At 64.9% G+C, this 12,157-nt stretch overlaps 2 protein-coding genes across 2 annotated transcripts; both read left to right on the plus strand.

Moving 5' to 3' along the window:
• The first annotated feature begins 1,439 nt into the window (after positions 1-1,439).
• ASPDH (aspartate dehydrogenase domain containing) lies at positions 1,440-5,705 on the plus strand. Its single transcript, XM_044989294.1, has 7 exons — positions 1,440-1,526; positions 1,848-1,992; positions 2,675-2,759; positions 3,064-3,213; positions 3,351-3,568; positions 4,537-4,694; positions 5,025-5,705. The coding sequence occupies exons 1-7, from the start codon at positions 1,472-1,474 to the stop codon at positions 5,060-5,062; spliced, it is 849 nt and encodes a 282-aa protein (XP_044845229.1). The 5' UTR covers positions 1,440-1,471; the 3' UTR covers positions 5,063-5,705.
• Positions 5,706-7,245: 1,540 nt separating this feature from the next.
• Positions 7,246-11,084, plus strand: JOSD2 (Josephin domain containing 2). Its single transcript, XM_044989295.1, has 5 exons — positions 7,246-7,444; positions 7,664-7,865; positions 8,089-8,214; positions 9,456-9,650; positions 10,662-11,084. The coding sequence occupies exons 1-5, from the start codon at positions 7,261-7,263 to the stop codon at positions 10,759-10,761; spliced, it is 807 nt and encodes a 268-aa protein (XP_044845230.1). The 5' UTR covers positions 7,246-7,260; the 3' UTR covers positions 10,762-11,084.
• The last annotated feature ends 1,073 nt before the right edge of the window (positions 11,085-12,157 follow it).

Raw genomic sequence — 12,157 nt, forward strand, 5'->3', positions numbered from 1 at the left:
GGGTGGGGCTGGGTAAGATGCCACCCGCAATATTCCCAAGCACTGCCCGGCGGGCACAGTGCGTGTGTGTGTGAGAGAGAGAGATTGTGCGCTGGCAGGCACAGTGTGTGTGAGATTGTGTGCTGGTTGGGCTGGTGTGTGTGTGTGATTGTGCACTGGCAGGGCCAGTGTGTGTGTGTGATTGTGTGCTGGTAGGGCTGGTGTGTGTGTGTAATTGTGCGCTGGTAGGCACAGTGTGTGTGTGTGTGAGCTTGTGCGCTGGCAGGGCTGGTGTGTGTGTGACTGTGCGCTGGCAGGGACGATGTGTGTGTGTGTGTGTGTGTGTGTGAGAGAGAGAGAGATTGTGCGCTGGCAGGACCGGTGTGTGTGTGTGTGTGTGTGTGTGAGTGTGTGCTGGTAGGGCTGGTGTGTGTGTGTGATTGTGTGCTGGTAGGGCTGGTGTGTGTGTGTGATTGTGCGCTGGTAGGCACAGTGTGTGTGTGTGAGCTTGTGCGCTGGCAGGGCTGGTGTGTGTGTGACTGTGCGCTGGCAGGGACGATGTGTGTGTGTGTGTGTGTGTGTGAGAGAGAGATTGTGCGCTGGCAGGACCGGTGTGTGTGTGTGTGAGTGTGTGCTGGTAGGGCTGGTGTGTGTGTGTGATTGTGTGCTGGCAGGGCCGGTGTGTGTGTGATTGTGTGCTGGTAGGGCTGGTGTGTCTGTGTGATTGTGCGCTGGTAGGCACAGTGTGTGTGTGTGTGTGTGTGATTGTGGTGCGCTGGCAGGGACGGGGTGTGTGTGTGAGATTTTGCGCTGGCAGGGCTGGTGTGTGTGTGTGTGTGTGTGAGAGAGAGAGATTGTGTGCTGGCAGGGACGATGTGTGTGTGTGTGATTGTGCGCTGGCAGGCACTCTGTGTGTGTGTGTGTGTCCGCGTGCACTGCCCTGGTCTTCCGAAGCACCCTCGTCCCACTGAGCCACTGGAAGGCGTCGCAGGGACCAGGACACCAAAGGCCCCTGCACCCCACAAAGGGTTAAACGCTCCGGGTTGACCATTAACTTCTCCCAAGGGCGAGTGGGACCGAAGGTCGCTGGGGCCCAGGAGCCGCTCTGGCTTCGGGTGGGGAGGGGGGCGGCCCCGATCCTGCCGGCACAGCACCCGCGACCTGGGCCGGCCGGACAGCAGCTGGGTGGGGCGGGGGCGGGAGGGCCAGAGCGCCGGGTGTGCCTGGGGCTAGACGGATATTGGGGTAGCCGGGACCCCGTCCTGCCGGCCTGGCACTGGGACCGGTCATCCCCCCCCCCCCGCGAGCCAGCCCCACCCTGATTGTGTCGCCTGCTCTGCTCTGCTGGGACTGGCGCACAAGGGCCGTGTGTTGGGCCCCGGCGTCCCCCCCCTCCCCGAACAGTGACACCCCCCCACCCCCCCGCTCCGTGGGGCCGGCGTGACGCTCCCCATCCCCCCCCCCCCTGCTTGTCCTTGTGTCGCGGGCCAGGATGTGCGACGGGCTGGCCAGGCGGAAGGTCGGGATCGTGGGCTTTGGGCATTTGGGTACGTGGTAAACACCCCCCCCCCATTGCTTCCCGGGGGGATTGGGACTCGGCCAGGGCTGGGGGGCTGCTGCTTCCCTGGCAGGGGGCTGGACAGAGGGGGGCTGGCTCGGGGCACTGAAATGGGGGTGAGGAGGGAAAGACAGGCGGGGGGGGCGTTGTGGGCAGCACCACAGCACCTGCTGCAAGAATCCTGGGCCTGGTGGGGGGCAGCTCCCCCCCCCCCGAGGGGCCTTGTCCTGGTGTGTGTGGTGTACACCAGTTGGGTGTACGGACGTCTGGGGTTCCCGGCCACGTCAGCCAAGCCCCCTCCTCGCCCTAGGCCAGTATCTGGTGCAGAGACTCCAGGACGAGGGACCCCGGCACGGCCTGGAACTCGCCTTCGTCTGGAACCGGGACGCGGGGAAGCTGCAGGGGAAGGTGCCGGTTCCCCTCCAGCTGCAGGAGCTGGACCGGTTCCCCGAGCGGTGAGTGACCCCCCCCCCCCAGCTGCAGGGCCTGGGCCGGTTCCCCGAGCGGTGAGTGACACCCCCCCCAGCTGCAGGGCCTGGGCCGGTTCCCCGAGCAGTGAGTGACCCCCCCCCCCCCAGCTGCAGGGCCTGGGCCGGTTCCCCGAGCGGTGTGTGCCCCCCCCCCCCCCAGCTGCAGGGCCTGGGCCGGTTCCCCGAGCGGTGAGTGACCCCCCCACCCCAGCTGCAGGGCCTGGGCCGGTTCCCTGAGCAGTGAGTGACCCCCCCCCCCCCAGCTGCAGGGCCTGGGCCGGTTCCCCGAGCAGTGCGTGATCCCCCCCCCAGCTGCAGGAGCTGGGCCGGTTCCCTGAGCAGTGAGTGACCCCCCCCCCCCAGCTGCAGGGCCTGGGCCGGTTCCCCGAGCAGTGAGTGACCCCCCCCCCCCAGCTGCAGGGCCTGGGCCGGTGCCCTGAGCGGTGAGTGACCCCCCCCCCCCAGCTGCAGGGCCTGGGCCGGTTCCCCGAGCGGTGAGTGACACCCCCCCCAGCTGCAGGGCCTGGGCCGGTTCCCCGAGCGGTGAGTGCCCTCCCCCTCCCAGCTGCAGGACCTGGCCCCTGGGACCCTGTGGCTCCTGCCTGAGCCCAGCCCGGGCAGTGCCAGGGTTACTGTGCCCCCCGGTCACTGTCTCGTGTCCCTGCAGCGCGGTGGATCTGGTGGTGGAAGTGGCTCATCCCTGCGTGGTCCGGGACCACGGCGCCTCCTTCCTGTCCGGGGCAGACTTCATGGTGAGGGCTCGGCAGCGGGTACCCGGGGCGAGGTGGCATGGAGCGGGCACAGCACGGGGCCCTGCCGGGGGTGCGGGAACCCCAGGGGCCGGGCTTGGGGGCCGCCCTGGGGCTGTGAGGGTGCCATGCAGGGGATGGCTTGGGGGACGGGGTGGCAGTGGGCAGGGACGTACTCTGCGGGCAGGCGGGTGCCAAGGGGAGTGAGGGTGCCCGGGTGGGGGGCTGCGGTGTATGTGTGTGTGTGGGGGGTCCTGGCTCAGAGCCTGCAGCTTCCCCGTGACCAGGTTTCTTCCCCCCCCCCCAGGTGGGTTCCCCCACGGCGCTGGCTGACCAGGCCACGGAGATGCGGCTGCGGGAAGCTGCCCGGCGTGGGGGGCACACGCTGTACGTGCCCCGGGGGGCGCTGTGGGGCGGCGAGGACATCCAGCGGATGGATGACAGGGGCGTGCTGCAGGTGGGGGTCTCGGGCCTGCCGGGGGGGCGTGGACCCTGGTGTGGGGCGAGGGACAGTGACAAGGAGCTGCCTCTGCTCTCCTGGGGACAGACCCTGCCCCCCACCCCCAGGGCTGACTCTCCGACGTCGCTTTCCAGGGCCTGAAGGTGACCATGGTCAAGCACCCGGACAGCTTCCGGCTGGAGGGGGCGCTGAGGGAGCGGCTGGGGGCCGTGCGGGCCGTGCTGTACGAGGGGCCCGTGCGGGGCCTCTGCCCCCTGGCCCCCAACAACGTCAACACCATGGCGGCCGCTTGCATGGCCGCCCCCAGCCTGGGCTTCGACGGGGTCCAGGGGTGCCTCATTGCTGACCCCGGGTTAGTGCACCCCCACAGTGCCCTGCTCCCTGCATCCTCCCATCCCTGCACCCCCATCCCTGCTCCCTGCTCCCTGCATCCCCCATCCCTGCTCCCCCCCATCCCTCCAATCCCTGCACCCCCATCCCTGCTCCCTGCTCCCTGCATCCCCCATCCCTGCTCCTCCCCATCCCTCCAATCCCTGCACCCCCATCCCTGCTCCCTGCTCCCTGCATCCCCCACATCCCTGCACCCCCCATCCCTCCAATCCCTGCACCCCCATCCCTGCTCCCTCCAATCCCTGCACCCCCATCCCTGCTCCCCCCCATCCCTCCAATCCCTGCACCCCCATCCCTGCTCCCTGCATCCCCCACATCCCTGCTCTCTGCACCCCGCTAGTTCCCTGCACCCCCCAGCTTCCTGCTCCCTGCATCCTCCCATCCCTGCTCCCCCCATCCCTCCAATCCCTGCACCCCCATCCCTGCTCCCTCCAATCCCTGCACCCACATCCCTGCTCTCTGCACCCCGCTAGTTCCCTGCACCCCCAGCTTCCTGCTCCCTGCACCCCCATCCCTGCTCCCTGCATCCCCCAGTTCCCTGCTCCCTCCAATCCCTGCACTCCTCCCAGTTCCCTGCTCCCTGCACCCCCCCCTCCCTGCTCCCGGCACCCCCACAGTTTCCTGCTCCCTCTGATCCCTGCACCCCTCCCAATTCCCTGCTCCCTGCATCCCCCACATCCCTGCTCTCTGCATCCCCCAGTTCCCTGCTGCCTCCAATCCCTGAACCCCTCCCAGTTCCCTGCTCCCTGCACCCCCCATTCCTGCTCCCTGCAACCCCTAGTTCCCTGCTCCATGCATCCCCCCAGTTCCCTGCTCCCCTCCAGCCAGGTCAGTGCCACTCCCTGCCCTGATCCTTGCATCCCCCCCTCCATTTCTCTTTCCCCCAGCTTGGTCCCCCCCACTGACCTCCCTGCCCTCCCGTCCCCACAGCCTCCCTGACTGGCATGTGGTGGAGGTGGAGGTGACCGGCCCGTCCGGCGAGTGCAGGGACCAGGCCTTCACAGTCACCACCAGCCGCAGGAACCCGGCCTCCCCCGGAGCGGTCACCGGGGCGGCTACCTTCCCTTCTTTCTGGAGCAGCCTGCTGGGTAAGTGGGGGTGGGGGCGCTCTTGGGTGTGTATGGGGGGGGGCGGGAATCTACCTGCTGGGACAGACTGAGCCCTGGGCGACTCCTGGGGGCCACCACTGCGGTGGGGGGGGGTCCCCCAGACCTGGGGAGTGCAGCTGCCACTAGGGGCTGCAGGGACCGACTAACGCCTGAGCCAAGGTGTCTTCTGTGGGGGGGTGAGGTACCCTGGGCTGGGAGCTCTCCATGGGGTAACTGGGTTGCAGGCTGGGGGCTCTCCTGAAGAAGGTGGGGAGGGCCTGGGCCCCACAGATCAGCCCCTCTGACCTCCCCTTCTCATTTCCCCCGCAGCCTGCCAGGGCCACCGAGGGCACGTCGTTTTGTGCTGATGCTGGTTCGGGGCCGGAGGGACCCGGCTGAAGCCAGTGGGGCTGGTAGTGTGTGTTGCCGGGGAGGGGGCCCCTCTGACAAAGAGATCATTAAAGGGCAGGGTGGCAGGGAGAAATGGTGGGAAATCTTTCATACTTGGCCCCAGAGGCATGATGGAGGGTGTAGTTCTTGCTCCCAGGAGCTGAGTGGGAATCACAGGGTATGTAACCCACTCCTGCAGAGACTGATGTCGACTGTTGCTTTTGGGTTATGACGGGAACGGTACAGTAGAACCTCAGCGTTATGAACACCCGCGTGATGAACTGACTGGTCAACAACACCTAGGGTGACCAGACAGCAAGTGTGAGAAATCGGGACGGGATGGGGGATAAAAGGAGCCTATATAAGGGAGAGACCCCAAAATCTGGACTGTCCCTATAAAATCGGGACATCTGGTCACCCTAACCACACCCCGTCCTTGGGAACCGGACCTACGCAGTCATGCAACAGCCGCAGAGACAAACCGACAAAGCCAGTACAGTCCTGTGTTCAATGTAAACGACTACAACGACTAAAGGGAAAGTTTAAAAAAAGAGAAAGATTTGACGAGGCGAGGAAACTGTTTCTGGGCTTGTTTCATTTCAGTTAACAGGGTTAAAAGCAGCCTGTTTCTTCTTCTTCTGCAGAGGAAAGTTTCAAAGCACTAGGAGGTCAATGGTCAGTTGTAAACTTTGGCAAGAAGGACCCTGTTCAGAGTTACGGCCATTTCAGAGTTACAATCCACCTCTGTTCCCGGGGCGTGCGTCCCTGCGAGGTTCTCCTGTAGTTCACTGTAGACTGGTGCATGGGGTGGAGGGGGGGACGGAACGGGACGGGACGACACATGTAGCGTGTTTGCAGCTGGGAGCCCTCGTTCGTAGGTTCCTGTTGCATGCTGGGAGATAAAGTTCACTGCGTTCTGCTGTAAGCTTTCCATGCGTGGGGCCTGGTGCATGCTGGGAGCTGTACCCATTGTGAGCAGGAGCGATGGAAACTCCCTAAAAGTGGGGGGCCCACCAGCACCTGAACCGTGCCCCCCCCCGTGTCCCCTTCCCCCAAGGCGCCGCACCGACATCTCCCATCCCCCCAAGACCCCGTTCCCCCATCCTCACGCTGCCCCTTCCCCCAAGACTCTGCCCCCACCTGCTCCTCTCCGCCCTCCCCCCTGTGCCGCTCGCCCTTTATGGACAGTAAAAAACGGGAGGGCAAAGCCGCGGCCCCCTGGCTGCCCCGTTCCGCCGCCCGATTGTGGGTAATGGGACGGACGGGCCAAGGCCTGGCCAAAATAGAGCGACCAGCTAGAAAGTGTGAAAATTCGGGACAGGGGGTGGGGGGTGGTAAGGGCCCATATATGAAAAAGCCCCAAATATCGGGCCTGTCCCTATAAAATCGGGGACATCTGGTCCCCCTAGGCCCTAAGGAAAGGGGGAGGGCCCCCAAAGCGCGGAACCAGCCCCGCTTCATGCTGGGGGGCAGCAAACACAGGAACTAGAGAATGACACGGCACGAGACTGGGGGTCAGAGGGCCCAGCGGGGGGGCACAGAGCAGCGACCCCCGACTCGGAGGAGCCAGAGGGGAAACGCGGCCTGGAGACGGGCGCAGCGAGGCACCGAAAACAGATCCCCGCCCCCCACTCCTGGCCTGGCGGGGCTGGGAACGGGGGGGCCCCAGGCCGGAGGAAAGGGGGGGCCGGGGACCTGTCGTGCCAGGCACAGGCCGGGTCACTGAGGTCAGTGGTGCATGCTGGGAACGGTCATTTTTTTGCGGGGGACCCTCAGACTGTAACCGTAGCTGTCACTCATAGCACAGTGCATGCTGGGAGCTGTGGGCCATGGGGCTCGGTGCATGCTGGGAGTTGTAGTTTGTGTTGGCGCGGTGCATGCCGGGAGATGGGCTGTTCTGGCCCTGGGGCATGCTGGGAGTTGTAGTTCGGCGAGGCAGGATGGGAGCTGTGATGCTCTGGTCCCGGTGCATGCTGGGAGCGTGCTGATTTGCCCCTATGCATGCTGGGAGCTATTGGGGGTGTGTGGCCTGGTCCCGGTGCATGCCGGGAGCTGTAGTTCGTGTTGGCGCAAGGCATGTCGGGAGCCGTTCTGCCTTGACCCCATTGCATGCTGGGAGGTATAGTTCGCGTTGGCGCAAGGCATGCCGGGAGCTGGGCTGCCTTGGCCCCGCTGCATGCCGGGAGCGGTGGTGCGCGGTGCATGCTGGGAGCTGGACTGCCCTGCCCTGGCCCCGGTGCATACCGGGAGCTGCGGTGCATGCCGGGAGCTGTGGTCCCCGTGCCCCACAGCTGGATCCGGTCTCAGGTTCCCCGGCCCGGGGGATGACGGGCCCCCCCGGCTGCAGCAGGAGCCCCAGGGTGGGTCCGGGGGGGGGGCGGCCCCATGCAGGGGGGAGGGGGCTGCCCTGGCGGGGGGGGGTCCAGGCACGTGCTGCCCCCCCCACCCGAGGGGGGCCCGGGGGCTGCGCCGCTGCCCTGGCGGGGGGGGGGTCCCTGGGGCGGGGGGGGACCCTTGGCCATGGGGGCGTCGCGGCCCCCCCGGGTCTAGCCCCGCCTCTCTCGCTCTCTCCGCTGCAGGCAGCCGGGCTCGGGGCCGCGCCGTGAGGCCGCCCCCCCCCACCAGGCTGGGGGGCGCGATGTCCGGGGGGCCGGAGCCGGGCGGGGGGCCGGGCGTGTACCACGAGCGCCAGCGCCTGGAGCTCTGCGCCGTCCACGCCCTGAACAACGTCCTGCAGGAGCGACGCTTCACCCAGGAGGCGGCCGACGAGATCTGCAAGAGGTAGGGGGCAGGCGGACCCCCCCCCCCCCGCAACGGACCCCCCACCTCGCCTGCCTCCTGCCTCCTCACGTCTCCCCCCGTGTTAGCCCCACCTGGCACCCCACACTCCCCCCCACCCCCCTCCGCGCCGGGCGCTCCCACCCCACCCTCTCCCTCCGCACCGGGGGCTCCTGGCCCCGAACCCACCCCGGGTCACTCACTGGGACCCGTCTCTCCCCTCCAGGCTGGCGCCGGACGCCCGGCTGAATCCGCATCGCAGCGTCCTGGGCACGGGCAACTACGACGTCAATGTGATCATGGCGGCCCTGCAGAGCCTGGACTTCGCGGCCATCTGGTGGGACAAGCGCCGGTGAGAGAGAGGGAGGCGGCGGGGCTGCGGCGGCAGCGGGCAGGCTGGGGCAGACCCCACCTTGGCTCCAGCTGGCGCTGAGAGTAGGGTGACCAGATGGCAAGTGTGAAATATTGGGACAGGGAGTGGGGGGGTAATAGGCACCTATATAAGACAAAGTGCCCCAAAATCAGGACTGTCCCTATAACATTGGGACATCTGGTCACCCTAGTTGAGAGGCCAATGTCTGCCCTCAGGAAAGAGATCTTGGAGTCATCGTGGATAGTTCTCTGAAGACGTCCACGCAGTGTGCACAGGCAGCCAAAAAAGCAAACAGGATGTTAGGAATCATTAAAAAAGGGATAGAGAATAAGACGGAGAATATCTCATTGCCCTTATATAAATCCATGGTACGCCCACATCTCGAATACTGTGTACAGATGTGGTCTCCTCATCTCAAAAAAAGATCTACTGGCACTAGAAAAGGTTCAGAAAAGGGCAACTAAAATGATTCGGGGTTTGGAGAGGGTCCCGTATGAGGAGAGATGAAAGAGGCTGGGACTCTTCAGCTTGGAAAAGAGGAGCCGAAGGGGGGATATGACAGAGGTCTATAAAATCATGAGTGATGTGGAGACAGTGGAGAAGGAAAAGTTATTTACTGGTTCCCATAATACAAGAACTAGGGGCCACCCAATGAAATGAACGAGCAGCAGGTTTAAAACAAATCAAAGGAAGTTCTTCTTCGCACAGCGCACAGGCAGCCTGTGGAACTCCCTGCCTGAGGAGGTTGTGAAGGCCGGGACTAGAACAGGGTTTAAAAGAGAACTGGATAAATTCACAGAGGTTAAGTCCATCAATGGCTATTAGCCAGGCTGGGTAAGGAATGGTGTCCCCAGCCTCTGTCTGTCAGAGGGTGGAGATGGATGGCAGGAGAGAGATCACTTGATCATTACCTGTTAGGTTCACTGCCTCTGGGGCACCTGGCATTGGCCACAGCCCAGTGTCCTGTCATTGGCAGACAGGACACTGGGCTGGAAGGACCTTTGTTCTGATGCAATATGGCCGTTCTTATGTTCTCATGCCCTGAAATACCCTGGGCCTGGAGGATGCTCCCTGCCGCCCCGGTGCCTCTCCTTGTCTGTCTGCCTTCCCCTCCCCGCTGCGTATCCACCCATCGTCTCCCCCTCTGGCTGTTTCTCTGGAGCCACCCCTCCAGCCCGTCGGTCTCGGTGTAACCCCTGGTTCTGCCTCCCCGCCGGCAGGCCCCTGGAGCAGCTGGCGCTGAGCCGGGTGCACGGCTTCATCGTGAACGTGCCCTCCAACGTGTCCCTGGGCTTCGTGTCGCTGCCTGTGCGGCGTAAGCACTGGATCGCCGTGCGCCAGGTCGGGGGCACCTACTACAACCTGGACTCCAAGCTGAAGGCCCCGGCCTGCGTCGGCGGAGAGGGGGAGCTCAGGTGTGGGGGACGGGCAGGGGGTGGGGAGGGGCGCCCGGGTGGGGGAGAGGTTGGGGGTGAGTGACCAGTTTAACGCTGTTGCGAGAAAACCAAACCTCCTCCTGGGCTGTATCAGCAGGAGCGTTGTAAGCCAGACACAAGGAGTGATTCTTCCGCTCTGCTCCGCCCTGATCCGGTCTCAGCTGGAGGACGGGGTCCTGTTCTGGGTGCAGGAGAGAGGGGGACAGAATGGAGAAAGGCCAGAGAAGAGCAGCAAACACCACGAAAAGTCTAGAAAACAGGAGCTGTGGGGGGAGATTGAAACAAGGGGGTTTGTGGAGTCTGGAGAAGAGACGCTGGATGGGGAGAACAATTTGCAAGTACAGGAAAAGGTGTTACAAGAAGGAGGGAGAAAAACTTCTTAACCTCTGAGGATCCGACAAGAAGCAACGGGCTTAAACTGCAGCCAGGGCGGTTTAGGTTGGGACATTAGGAAAAACGTCCTGTCAGGCTGGTTAAGCGCTGGAATAAATTACCGAGGGAGGTGGTGGAATCTCCATCATTGGGGATTAAGAGCAGGTTGGACAAACCCCTGTCAGGGACGGTCTAGATAATATTTAGTCCTGCTGTGAGTGCAGGGGACTGGACTGGAGCCCTCGCGAGGTCCCTTCCAGCCCTATGGTGCTATGTGGGGGGAAGAGGGGATGGGGGACAAGCAGGGGCAGGGCTCGGAGAGCTGGTATATCGGGGGCAGTGAGTGGGTGTGTGGAGAGCTCAGGTCTGGGACATGGGCAGGGGTGGCCGGAGTACAGAGGGCAGAGCTGAGGTGCAGGGGATTGGAGGGGGGTTGTACAGGGGCTGGGCCGGAGGGGTGTATGGACCAGGGGGCCGGAGGGGTGTATGGACCAGGGGGCCCGAGGGGTGTATGGACCAGGGGGCTGTGCAGGGCAGGAGCGCGGCGAGATGTGTAAGACAGGGGTGCAAAGCAGGGGCTGCTCTGACCCCCCCCCATCTCCTTGCCCCTCCCCGCAGGGCTTTCCTGCAGGATTTCCTGTCCCAGGGTCCCTGCGAAGTGCTGCTGGTCGTGTCCCGGGCCGTGGAGGAATCCGGCGGCTGGTTGAACCCAGAGTGATGCCGCAGATACCAAAGATCCTGACTGTTCGTAGCAGCCTCGCCGGGGGGGCAGGACCCACACGCTGAATCTGGCTTAGTCACCGCCCCCCCCTGGTGCTGGCATCAGATACCCCATCCCGTCTGCCCTGAGGAGTGCGCGGCTCCGGGCATGCTGCTCTCACTCCACTGGGGGGGCCCTTCACCCCACGGCCCCTGGAGCCAGAGGCGGCACCGGGGGGCCACAGGGGAACCTGGCTTAGGGTGCCCGGCCCCATCTCCCTGCTGGGCATCTGGCTCAGCTGCAAGTGCTTGCGAAGTTTATGATAAAGGACACTACGCTAACTCTGCCTTGGAGTGATTGCCTGGGGAGGGGCCGGGTTTCTTTGGGGGGAGGGACCTGAGGGCAGCGTGGGAGGTGGGAACAGGGGCTGGAGGTTTGGGGGGCACCCAGCTGAGACTTTAGGATGCCTGGGTTCTGTTCGGCTCCCCGCACACACCCGCTTCCAGCCCCGGGGAAGGGTCCCAGCTCCCTGCCCCCTCCTTTACTCAGTGGAGCCGGGGGGGGGGGGGGGGAGATGGTGCCTGCGTTGCAGGGTGGACCCTCTTGGCGATTGTGCTTTCACCACTGGGGAGGTGTCTTTGTGTGGGGGCGGAATTGGTGCTGGGCTCCATCGGGGGCTGGGGCATTATCTTGGCTGCAGGGCTTCATTTGTAATGGAAGCGGTTCCGGAGCTCGAGCTAATTTTTTTTTTTTACTTTCATAACTCCCATGCTCAGGCCGGCGGTGCCGGGGGGCTCGGAACAGCCGGGCCCGGAGGCGCTGGGGGGCTCGGAACGGCCGGGCCCGGAGGCGCCGGGGGGCTCGGAACGGCTGGGCCCGGAGGTGCCGCGGCTCAGCCCTGGCACAGATTAAGCGCCGCGTAGCTGCCTATGTGGTCTGTGGGTGCTTCGTGCCTGGGCTGGGGGGTTACATGACCGGGTGGTGTGGGCACTGGCTGGGCATTGGGGGATAGGGGCACGCACGCTGGAGACAGGTTTTCGTGGGTGCGGCGAGCGCCTGGCTGGGGGCGGAAGGTGCGTGTTGGGGGCCGGGTGCGGGGGGCCGGGTGCGTGTGCCAGGCACGTGGCGGCGTGTGCCCGGTCCTCGTCTCACCTCTCCGCGCACGCAGGTGCTTGGGAACAGACGGGAGCGGGAGCCACTTTTGGGGTCAGCCCGGCCCTGTCTCCGAGGAGGGCTCTGCTCAGCTGGGGAGGAGGGGCCCGGCCCGCCCCCCCCCCGCACCTGTGGCAGCGTCACCAAGTCCCAGCAGCTGTCGGTGTCTCTCAGTGGCACTGTCCCAGCTGCCACTCAGGCCCCGGCTCCCTCCCCTCCGCCGAGTGCCCGACGCGCAGCTCGGGGCGGAGAGACGGACCCC

This window comes from Mauremys mutica, chromosome 15 (assembly GCF_020497125.1).
Source record: "Mauremys mutica isolate MM-2020 ecotype Southern chromosome 15, ASM2049712v1, whole genome shotgun sequence".
Lineage (NCBI taxonomy): Eukaryota > Metazoa > Chordata > Testudines > Geoemydidae > Mauremys > Mauremys mutica.